Source organism: Malus sylvestris, chromosome 13 (assembly GCF_916048215.2).
Source record: "Malus sylvestris chromosome 13, drMalSylv7.2, whole genome shotgun sequence".
In the NCBI taxonomy this organism is placed as follows: domain Eukaryota; kingdom Viridiplantae; phylum Streptophyta; class Magnoliopsida; order Rosales; family Rosaceae; genus Malus; species Malus sylvestris.
This window is the reverse complement of record NC_062272.1, coordinates 4,465,274-4,476,212: the sequence shown is the minus strand read 5'-3', so window position 1 is coordinate 4,476,212 and position 10,939 is coordinate 4,465,274. Positions and strand designations below refer to the sequence as shown.

Here is a 10,939-nt window from a genome sequence, read left to right as displayed (position 1 = left end):
TACTTTGCCTTTGCCTTGCACACTGAGACTGAAGTTGTTTCCCAGCTTGACTGACTCTCTGAAGTTTGCATCTATTTCGACAAACGCTTCCTTTCTACCACACATGTGGTTGCTACATCCTGAGTCAAGAAACCAAATATGCTCCGTCTTAGCTTCCTTTGTATCCACCAGCGCCTCCGTCTCAGCTTCCTTGGCATCCACCAGCGCTATTAGCAGCATCTCCTCATTTGTTTCTGCAAAGTTAGCCTTGGAGTCCCTAGTTTTCTTAGGACATTCCCACTGAAAGTGCCCTAGTTCGTGACAGTTGTAGCATTCTATGATAGATTTGTCGAACCCAAATCTACCCATTCCTCTACTTCTTCCCCGATAGGAGCCTCGGCCACCACTTCTTCCTCCTTGCTAGACTCCAGTGGTAACTTGAAGAGCTTGTTCGTCCATCACATGTTGACCCACCCTTTGCTCATGCACAAGCAGACTGCTCTGAAGTTCATCAATGGATAGAGTATCCAAGTCATTCGACTCCTCAATCGAACAGACCACATAGTCAAATTTTGACGTCATAGACCTCAAAACTTTCTCAATGATCACTATATCCTCCATTCTTTCTCCATGCACCCTCATCTTATTAGCTATGGTGAGTGTCCTCCCAAAATAATCATTAACAGTTTCTCCAGCCTTCATATGCAATATTTCGAACTCCTTTCGAAGTGCTTGCAACTGAGCACGCTTCACACGTGCAGTTCCTTGGTACTTCTGCTTCAAGGAATCCCATATGTCTTTCGCCGTGTCCTTCTTCAAGATCGTTTTAAGGATTGAATGATCAATGGCCTGAAACAAGTAGTTCTTGGCTTTCAGGTCTTTCAGCTTCAGCTCCTCCTGTGCCTTCTTCTGTGAATCACTAGAGTCCGCTCCTCATGTGACTGCAGTGATCCTCGTCTCCACCAGGTTCCAATACTCCTTGGAACGCAGAAAGTTTTCCATAAGCATGCTCCAGTGATCGTAGTGCCCATCGAGCCTCGGGATGGCAGGTTGCACAAAACTGTTATCGGACGTCATATTCTTGTTCTTTCACGCAAGCAAATGTGTTTGCTGGTTTTTGGTCAGGCCCCTGTGATGGGGCTCTGATACCAGATGTTGAAACTGAACTAGGTTTACGTGAAGTTTTGAGAATACGAACACAAAGTATATTGCACTGGATAACTCAGAAGCATTCTTATTAAACTGAAAGACATCAACCAGCTATTAAATAGCCTTACATCAACAAGAAAAATGAAATAACAACCCACGATAACAACAACCCTAGAATCGTGGTAATCGACTAATTCAAAAACAGATAACAAACTTGTCCCTCAAGTATAGGAGGGTTATTAGCACGTCCAGGGTATAAGCCCTAGAATAAAGGAAACCTATCAACTAAAATCTTTGACAACTTCAACAGAAAAAATGGTTCGAACTATAGAAATCTTGGGTTAATAACATTTAAAGCTATCATTTTCGAGTCGATTCGTTTCTACAAAACCTGATTCATGTTGCACAAACATGACCTAAATCGATGTGATGGTTAACCACACAGTAGTCTCGATTTTCAGTACTGTGGAAATACTTCACCGACCTTTTGATGTTTTGGATCACATTTAAAGCTAGACCTAATACTGATGAATTCATCTAAAATTGCTCTTCCTCGATCGAGCACTTGTTTGAGATCACAAAAGCCGTATAGCCAGGCCAAAGGTTCCATGACATAAGCCATGAACTTGCATTCAGTACTTTACAAACGGAAACCCTATTTGAAGCAACTGACATACAATATCCAAATTAATCCTGCCGTATAGCTTAAGCAACATAGCATACATCTTTCAGCCATTGCAAGCAAGCAACAACGAGGCGGAGTTCCATCACGTGTGTGCGTACAGAGAGGTTTACAGTCACACTTGCATGCACGTGCTTGGACTTCTAGTTCTACGTCCCTTGCAATTGCATGTGCCATACGAGTTAGGGTTTATAGTTTCTAACAATTTGTAGATAAGTTTGACTTGAACGCTTCAAATTACATTTATATGTATTAATTATTCTTCTTCTTATAGTCAATGAGAAAATCAACGAGTAGATCAACCATATTTTTCATATTAAGTCAATTTATTCCAATAAATATATAATATAAAGAAAAACTTTATAATAAATGATAAGATGTATATAACGTTAATTATTAGTGCGTATTGGTTAAGTCACACAACATATCAATAATAATTTAATATCGAATTCGTTATTTATGAAATTTAAAATGTATCATTTATAAGCAGACAAAAATATCACTAAATTGTAGTATTAATGACGATATATGTATATTGTGATGGTACAAGTTGGTGCATAAACTTTAACCATTACCCTTTAACTATCAGTTAGAAATTTATTGCTTGGAGGTTTGAATTTTACATTTTTGAAACGTTTGAAACAAGTTTTCCGTCTAGGTTTGGTGAAGGGAACATGTCCACATGCAATCGGTAAGAGTTTGTTTTTATACAAAAGAAAAGAAAAAAATGCTTGGATTTTACTTTTCTTGAATTTTCTTTCTAATTGGTCAACGCTCTTTCAATTGGGTTGGCCCAGATTATGAGGCCCATATCATGATAACTTGGGTTGGCTCTAGATAACCCTACAGTTTCCCTATCCCATAGCAATGGCTGCTAAAATTTGGAGGGACTCCATCACCACCACAGTGGCCGGCAAAATGGTCCTACGAATTGACAGTACTGAGTACGAAATTTGGGATGGCACGTGGATAAGAAATTTAGGAGGGCACAATATCTGTCTTACTAGGGCTGTACAAGCATCAAGCATGGAAGGGAAAGTAAAATGTTTAAAAGGGAAAACTGTACAGTACAAGATTTTCTAGTATGGAGTTGCACATTCAACTTTTCGTTCATTCGGTGCATGTTATACATGTAATAATTGTATAGTTTTCAGGTAGACTAATTGTGCCGTCTAAACACAATAAAATGGTAAGGAAAATGCTACTTTTGCATTGCCTAAGTTTTATTTATACGATTTGTTAAAAGATAATCTGCTCTACAATCGTTGAGAAGAAAGCATATTAAAAGTTGACGTTGATATATGTATTTATCGTAAAAAAAAAAAATCTAAATCATTGCTAGATCAGGATTCTCCATTTATCAAATGTTGAAATTGAGACCTTGAGAAAAGAAATCTAGGAAAGGATAAAAATGAGTGAGCGTCATATGGTTGTGGCTGTCCGAATGGTACTTTTCATGTTATAAGATGGGTGCATGGATTGGATATATGATAGAGAAAAAGAAAAACCTAAGCACTGCCAATTGAGTCCAGCTCTGCACTAAATGAAAAAGAAGATAACAAAAAGTAAAAATCCATTGAACGACAGCATGGTCACCCACTAAAACGTATAGTACAGAGTTTGAAGACGTGCTTCAATGACAAGACGATGAGCTTTGGAACCACTAAACAAAAGCGAACCGGCTTCAAGTTTTATTACAAACTACTTTACAACTTCGCTCAACCAATGAATACCAAGACATCTCACACCATAATATAAGAAGAAGACTTACCTGAAACGAGAATATTAAAGATATAAAATATTAGTGTCTGAAACATATCACGTGTTGTCATGTATTTCATAAGAGGAACAATTGCTTGGACTCGAAGAGAAGAGAGTGAAGTTAGGTTGGGCAGAGCAAGTACTGTTTATTACATTTTAGGAAACAATCCCACATGAAAGAGGCCAGCATGTCGGAGGAGCACTAAGTGTCTCATTAGGACTTCCTCCTCAACTCTCAACCGATAAAGTTCTTCATGCACGCTTGGTCTGTATTGGGGGCCCCTCCCCCCCTTCACATGCAGCACCACCATAAAGGAGCAAAACTTCATTACAAAAGTACATAAAGGAGCAAAACCCTAATCTTTTGTTATTAAATTTAAACAGCCTGGAGCTGGTTTAATTACCTCATCAGATAACTAGTTAAGAACATGCATGCATGCAGCTTAGGCACCGACTCGGCCACAAATATCGCGGTGGGCTGAGCCTTCTAGGTGGTAGGTTTGGCAATGAGAATAAGCTACGTGCTAAGATGCTATTGGACGATATTTTATAATCTCGGTGGGATTTGGCACGCTCGAGCCGGACCTAGTTCCGTCCCTTACCTCTTTTGTCAAGTTAAACCAACATGCATGCAACCTAAATACCTAACTAAACTTTTTACTTTTGTCATCGAAAATTACTTACTTCGTAAACCCTTATTCCATTCAGTTTGAGCGCCAACTGAATTTGACTTTGCAAAAAAATTTGTAATTTATAAAATTGTTCAAAAGAAAGAAAAAGAAAGAAGAAAGAGACACATTGGTTGTATAGGATCGATAAATATTTGCATCATGCATGATGAGCTTTGTTAATATTTTCATTCATTAAGCTAATCAAATCAATTGAATTGGGACATCACATTACTATTGTCGGGTGCGAAATGATAATTGTTAGGATAATTACTAGATTTAAACATGACTAGATGCTCCCACAAATTTAGAGAGATGGCATGAAACAAAGGGTGAAGGGTTTTCCCTTTTCCAAAAGGAAAATAAAGATATGCTTCGATCTTTTGTTTCAAATTGTACATTCTTTGACAAGTTCAAAACTTTATCACTCCCATTAGGAAAGCGAATTCAAAAGCATGTGTGAGTTACGTCAATGGGTTAAGGTAGTATTTTATCTCATTCATTGAAGTTTAAGTTACTCACATCGTAAATTAGAATGAATTAAAATATCCTACTGTAAAATAAAAACATTAAGTGGTTAATTATGTCAGTTAGTTAATACAGTGTGCGTGTCTCATTCACTCTTAATTTCAGATCATCAACTTCGTAGATTAGAGTGGTTGAGAATATTGTATTATCATATCAAACCTAAATACTTAGCCTATGTGCCTATAATCTAGTCACAATCGCAATACTATCTCAAATCTTTATAGGAGTAATTAGGGCTTTTAATCTGATTGTGGCAAGGAAAGGGACCATAACATGGCTACAAATACAATAGGCTAGTGGGTGAAAGTTCCATTTGTGATGTTCAAACATGGCCCAGTTGCAGAAATAGTGATGGTTGATGGTTCGAAGAAAAGAACAAAACATCTGGGCATGGTGGGCATCTTACAAATGCAGGATGTGCATTTGTCTGGGGCACAAACCCGGCTCCGCACATGATTGTGGGGAAGGAGAAGATGATGGTCCCCGCAGAAAATATTCCACTACCCCCATTTCCATTGGTAAAAAATTTCAATGGGAAAAATGTATCGAGATTCTCTCCGGATCTCTTAATTCGGATCGATCGAAAATTCTGAACTGCTCATTTTGAATTCTATGGTCTTTCTAAGCCCATTCACTAACTCATCTCACAAATCAAGAATCCGGATCTCTCTCCCTCTCTTGAACTGGGACTGCGAGAGCCAGGGAAGATTTGAATTCAGAAAAATTGTTCTCACTTGGGTAAATTATAATATACATTAATTATAAACAATTTTTGTGGTGGAGGGTGAACTTTACACTCACATCTTAGTAATTACACGAGATGGTCCAAGAAATCCGATCCCTGAAAAGAAATCTGGCCCAGAAAATGGTTATTTTCAATAAGGATATGATAAATTTTTTGCAGCAGCATGTTAGATCCTTTCGATATATGCATGCAAATTGCAGGATATGTAGAGGACCAATATTTGATAGTGAAATTGTATGTATTAATATGTGCATGTTAATATGTTACGTTGCACTCCCCACACAACTTAATCCAATTTTTTTTTTTTTTCCGTTATCTTTGTTCTTGTCTGCAATCTGTGACAGCAGCTAATATGTCAACCATGCCAAGTGAATAAAAAGCTTCTCAGATATCAACCTAGATTCATGTTGCTTGACCACGTAGCCGTTTATTTAATATCGACGTTTTGTCCATATTATTGGTGTTTGTTATTGACATTTCAATACGTAAGTGTCAAAATCTGTCGATGTATTTGTCGCTAAAAGTCTAAATAAAATAAATGAATAAAGTAAAAAACAGTAAATGACAATGTAACAATATTTTGCCAGATGATCGACATGACACGTCTACACAGAGATTGAGTCGACTGAGCGAGCTTCCTGGGCAAAAAAATAAAAACCACCTCCGAGGCTCCGACAATATTATAGTTCCTTTGAAGGACTCGTCGAAACAAAATGTGCAACACAGGACTTTTAAGTCTTCAGACAAAATCAGATATTCATTTCCACAAGGGGAAGAAAAATCATTCACAACCAAAATACAGAGGCACATTAACAATGTTAAACACTGCAGTTGTCTACTTCCAAAAAGGGTTTCCAACACAATTTGCACAAGATCGAATCTATACAAGGCGATAGGTTTTGCAAATCACGGTTGATACATAACGATCTATTGAGACTTCCAACCAATTAGCAGACTTCAACGATCGCCTATTGAGAAAAATTTCGGATTCCAAATTTCCAGTTAGCTATGTGTTTTCTTCAGTTTTTAGAACTCGGGCCTGCTGTCATCTATGATTTTGAGCTTCCAACCGCTCCCTGGTCGACTGATTTTCCACTGAAATGCTGCAAAGAGTGAGAACCAGTTTTTCTTAGCTTACCTGGAAACTCTTTGCCCAAATTACCTTTCAAAGAAAGATTTTTCTTTATGCGACTCCTGTTAAGCAACAGCATACTATTGCGCGGGGGAGCATGCAAAGCCCCTTCAACGCAATCTCCCACCTGTGTACAGCCCCAAGGCCTGGATGGCCCATCATCACTAATTGGTCTAAGCCTTGGAAAACCAGCCCGCAATCTTGAGAAGCCTTGCTGTTCTTGGAGATTTTCTTCCTCAAATCTGGCACATAGGGGACAGGGAGGGTCGCTTTTTCGTGTCTTGGGTGTTGTTTGCTCCAAGCACTCTGCATGGAAAACATGAGAGCAAGAAAGAACCCCGGTAACTGGCATATCTCCACTTCTCACTATCCGACGAGAACTCCAAGGCGATCTCTGTGAAAGAAACCTTTCACACAAGCCACATCTAAAACCATCAGACACATTATTACAAGGTCGACCAGAACTCTCTGCCTCAAATGACTCAGAAACATCTGCAAAATCAATGCTGCTACTGGCACTACTCCAGCGGTGGCCATCTCTTTGAGGAGTGGCAGAATCATACTCTGGAAACCCAGCAACTGTGAGATCAGAAGACTCTCTGGGGGAAGTTTGTGCAGGAAAGGACAAGGGATGAATAGGTTTGGACATGAACGAACGCCGACTTGCATATGTATGATGAGAAGATAGGTACGGCTTGAGAGTGGGTTCAGACTCGCCACTGTCTGAACGGGATGAGGTGGAGCCCCCCATGTCTTGGATTTCTGAGGTTCCCTGCAAAGATACCATAAAAGGAAACGCTAAACAAATTTCCTAAATCCGATAAACTAGGAAAGTTGAAATCTCATACAATACCTCCATGGTAGGTCTAAAGGATGTATGCCCCAAAGCTGTACCTAGCAAGTAGGAGTGAAGTTAAAACAAAATGAATTACAACATGAATATTAGCAAACAATGACAATCTTGAGAATGAATGTCCTTAATAAGTATATATTTTCAGTTCTCTATTTTTACGAAGCTGAAAGGACCTGATTAATGATCAATCATGGTAATTGTTTAAGCATGGTTTGTTATAATCAATGGCAGTGGCAAGAACTCAATCAGGGCTACACTTCAAATGATATAACCAAATCCTTCAAAATGGAAACTTTGAAAATCCCCGAGGATACTCTATCAAGAATCTCAAAAGTCTGAAATGTTCAATTGAACTTGTGATCATCTGCAATCCGGTACCTGGGAATCTAATGGGCACAACAAAGGTCCACATCCAAGTTTACTAACTCATCGAAATGATCTTGAAACGAATGGAATTCCAGATCAGATACAATAAGCTCCAAAAATTCTTTATCACTAGCACCCTACATGATCGAGAAGAACAAGATGCATTTTAAGTTGTTAATTATAAGTAGTCAAGCATGACACTAGTTATCATTATAGAAGTGCCCAACAGATGATCTATAATAACCAAATGGGACATATACGTAGGATAGTTAGTAAGAACCATCTATCAGATCACCTAATTCAGATGGCTTAGCTTTTTGTGACACCTTCACGGTACACACATACACACAGATGTTAACGGGTACTATATATGTAATAATATTTTTCGGGGTGTGATATCCACACACCCCATTTTACTTCTCACACATCTTTTTAATTTTCGGCCGTCGGATCGGATGAATTGAAGAAGATCAACGGACAGAAATCATCAAGGGGTGTGTGAGAAGTAAAATGAGGTGTGTGGATAGCACACCCCTATTTTTCACGAGACTGTTACATACACTCAAATTGTGGAGTAGCTGCATATGCAGATGTGTAGCTCAAAAATATAAACAATAATCATGCAGATACTTTGCACAAATTTATTGATACATTGTAAGATCATTAACAGGCATAAAATGGTACTATGGTCCAGTTCAATCCAACTAAATGAACCGGAAAAATATATGGAATCCGAGAAATATCTTAAACCATTGAGGTTACCAAACATAACTCATCTGCACTTTCTGTCACCAGATTTAAAGCCAAGAAGTAGAAATTCATCTCAGACGTCATAATGTGTGTGTTTGCACAAATATAACAGAATAAAGATTCATCATCAATTGTATTACCTCTCTTTTTTGCAGTTTCATAATCATCTACACTGATTTCCTGTATTGCTGGAGGTGTCCATTGAGGACCTTGAGAAAGGTCAGATGAACCACTTAAAAACAGCCCAGCACCATCAGAAGCTGAGTAGTGGTGATTGTAGAGATTGTTGCCTCTCACCCAGCCCCTACTTCCTTTACTGTTTGATGAAGTAGAAGACCCATATTGCTGAATACCATCATGAAAACCGTACTGTAATTCTTCAGGTTGGAAACGGAAATCCCATCTTGATGGGGGTGGTGAGAAGCTAGTATTAGTTCGCCAGCATGGCTCTGCTGGACCCATTGACCAGTCCCTACTGGCAGTATGTGATTCATGTGGCCTTGCGGCCACACAACACAGTGACCCCGTTTTAGCTATTTTTTATAAGACACAAGGAGATTGATTATGTTTGCTACTAACCTTCCTGAAGCTCAGCTCACTAATTTACATTACTCACAAGAATTCGTCATCGCAGAAACAAGTTACGCTCATTTATGCTAAGTGTCACTTATCAAAGGCTCATAGTACAACACATCATACTACGATGTACTATGCAACGTCTGACCTTACTAATGCTGTACTCAAGGGTTTTCTATGACCTCATGAACTTCACGCGTAAAACGGGCAAACTCACGTATAAATAGGATCAGAGTTCCTTCCACATTAACCAGACATAATATAAGTATGCTGCTTACAACCCCATACTTCTTCAGCAAAGCAGAAAACTTTCAAAATTCTTCAACGGTCATAGTGGCAAACCCTACGAACAAAGTTAAGCCAGAAGAACTCAGACAAGGCTATGTTCAAACACCGAATACACAATTCGCTTCAAGCTTTCAACAAAATAAAACACCAGAACGCAAATACTCAACAACAAACTAATCCATCACCACAACCACATATCAGCTATTAAAACAAAAACAATGAAATGCATAGAGATAACTACTAACAACTACAAAGAGCCGAAAAATTACATAAATTCGACAAATCCAGTGACTTTTACCACCTATGTCAAAAGGGTATTTTTATAACGACCCAAGTTAACTCAAATTTCAAGTCTTTCGGAAATTCATTTTTTCATATTTATAGAATATTCAACAAAAATCTCAGTAAATTTTTTTTTCAAAAGACCAAAATTTTAGTCTTCGAAACACCAAAAACCCATCCAGAAATTACAGTGAAGAAAAAAAACACAGATGGAACGCGCATTTGGGAGCTGAAATCAGTGGAAAACCCTACAAATTGGATACAAACAGTTGGATATTTTTGAATCCCTGAAATGTAAATCGAGAAATAGAGAGCGACAGGAGCTTACAATTAGGCGCCAGTGACGAAGCACGATAAGAAACTCTCTGAGTCAGAGCCGTGACCTACGCGAGACTGGTTGTGGAGTGAGGAAGAAATGGAAAACCCTAATATATTGGGGAGAAAAAGGAGGAGCATGTTTAGTGGATCTTTTTGCATTAAGATCCTCCCTTTTTGCATAATTTTATGTAATCCCCATTAAACTTTATCAAAACCCTTGATCAATTGCCTTCTCTTTTGGGTGCAGTTTAATTAACAATTTTGTATAGGTGGCAAAGATTGGTTTTTTATGTTGGCATTGTGTGCATGACATGACTCATAATTATTCTTCCAATTTTCTCATAATTTAAAAAGAAAAGATATAAACTGCTTAGAGCTAACGAAAGACAATGCAAAATCGAATGCAATATCATTTTAGGATTCACACAGCTGATCCTACTTAGGGTAATAAGATATGGTCGTTGTTATTTTTTTTGTACGAAAAATTTCTCATTAATTTTTTTTCTTCTTTTTCAACTTACTTTCTTTACATTTATTTTAATTGTTCATACCCATAATTGGATTATATATTAAATTGTATAAGATTGAAAGGAGCTAATCAGATTATATATTAAATTAGGCTGATGATTTTCTGAGTTATAGAATTTGGCTGATAATATATATTTAATTTGGGACCAACCTAAGCAGGATAATATATATTTAATTTGGCTGATGATTTTCTGAGTTATAGAATTTGTTTTATTCTTGTAGGATTAAAAAATCATATGTCTATTTATTTATTTCATGGATATGTTACAAAAAATAGTAGAAGTTGGAACATATGGATTTACTCTTGAGGTCCAAGTGAAGTTGCCAAATTCCT

At 37.8% G+C, this 10,939-nt stretch overlaps 1 protein-coding gene across 2 annotated transcripts; it reads right to left on the bottom strand.

Annotated features, from left to right (window-relative positions):
- Window positions 1–6,241: 6,241 nt before the first annotated feature.
- LOC126595076 (uncharacterized) lies at window positions 6,242–10,240 on the bottom strand. 2 transcript variants are annotated; one of them, XM_050261415.1, is made up of 4 exons: window positions 10,088–10,240; window positions 8,754–9,532; window positions 7,498–7,538; window positions 6,242–7,416 (listed from the first exon to the last, which is right to left on the bottom strand). In XM_050261415.1, the coding sequence occupies exons 2-4, from the start codon at window positions 9,073–9,075 to the stop codon at window positions 6,562–6,564; spliced, it is 1,218 nt and encodes a 405-aa protein (XP_050117372.1). In that variant the 5' UTR covers window positions 9,076–9,532; window positions 10,088–10,240; the 3' UTR covers window positions 6,242–6,561. The 2 variants fall into 2 exon arrangements, with proteins under 2 accessions (XP_050117372.1, XP_050117373.1); XM_050261416.1 differs by having other exon boundaries at window positions 7,498–7,532.
- Window positions 10,241–10,939: the final 699 nt, after the last annotated feature.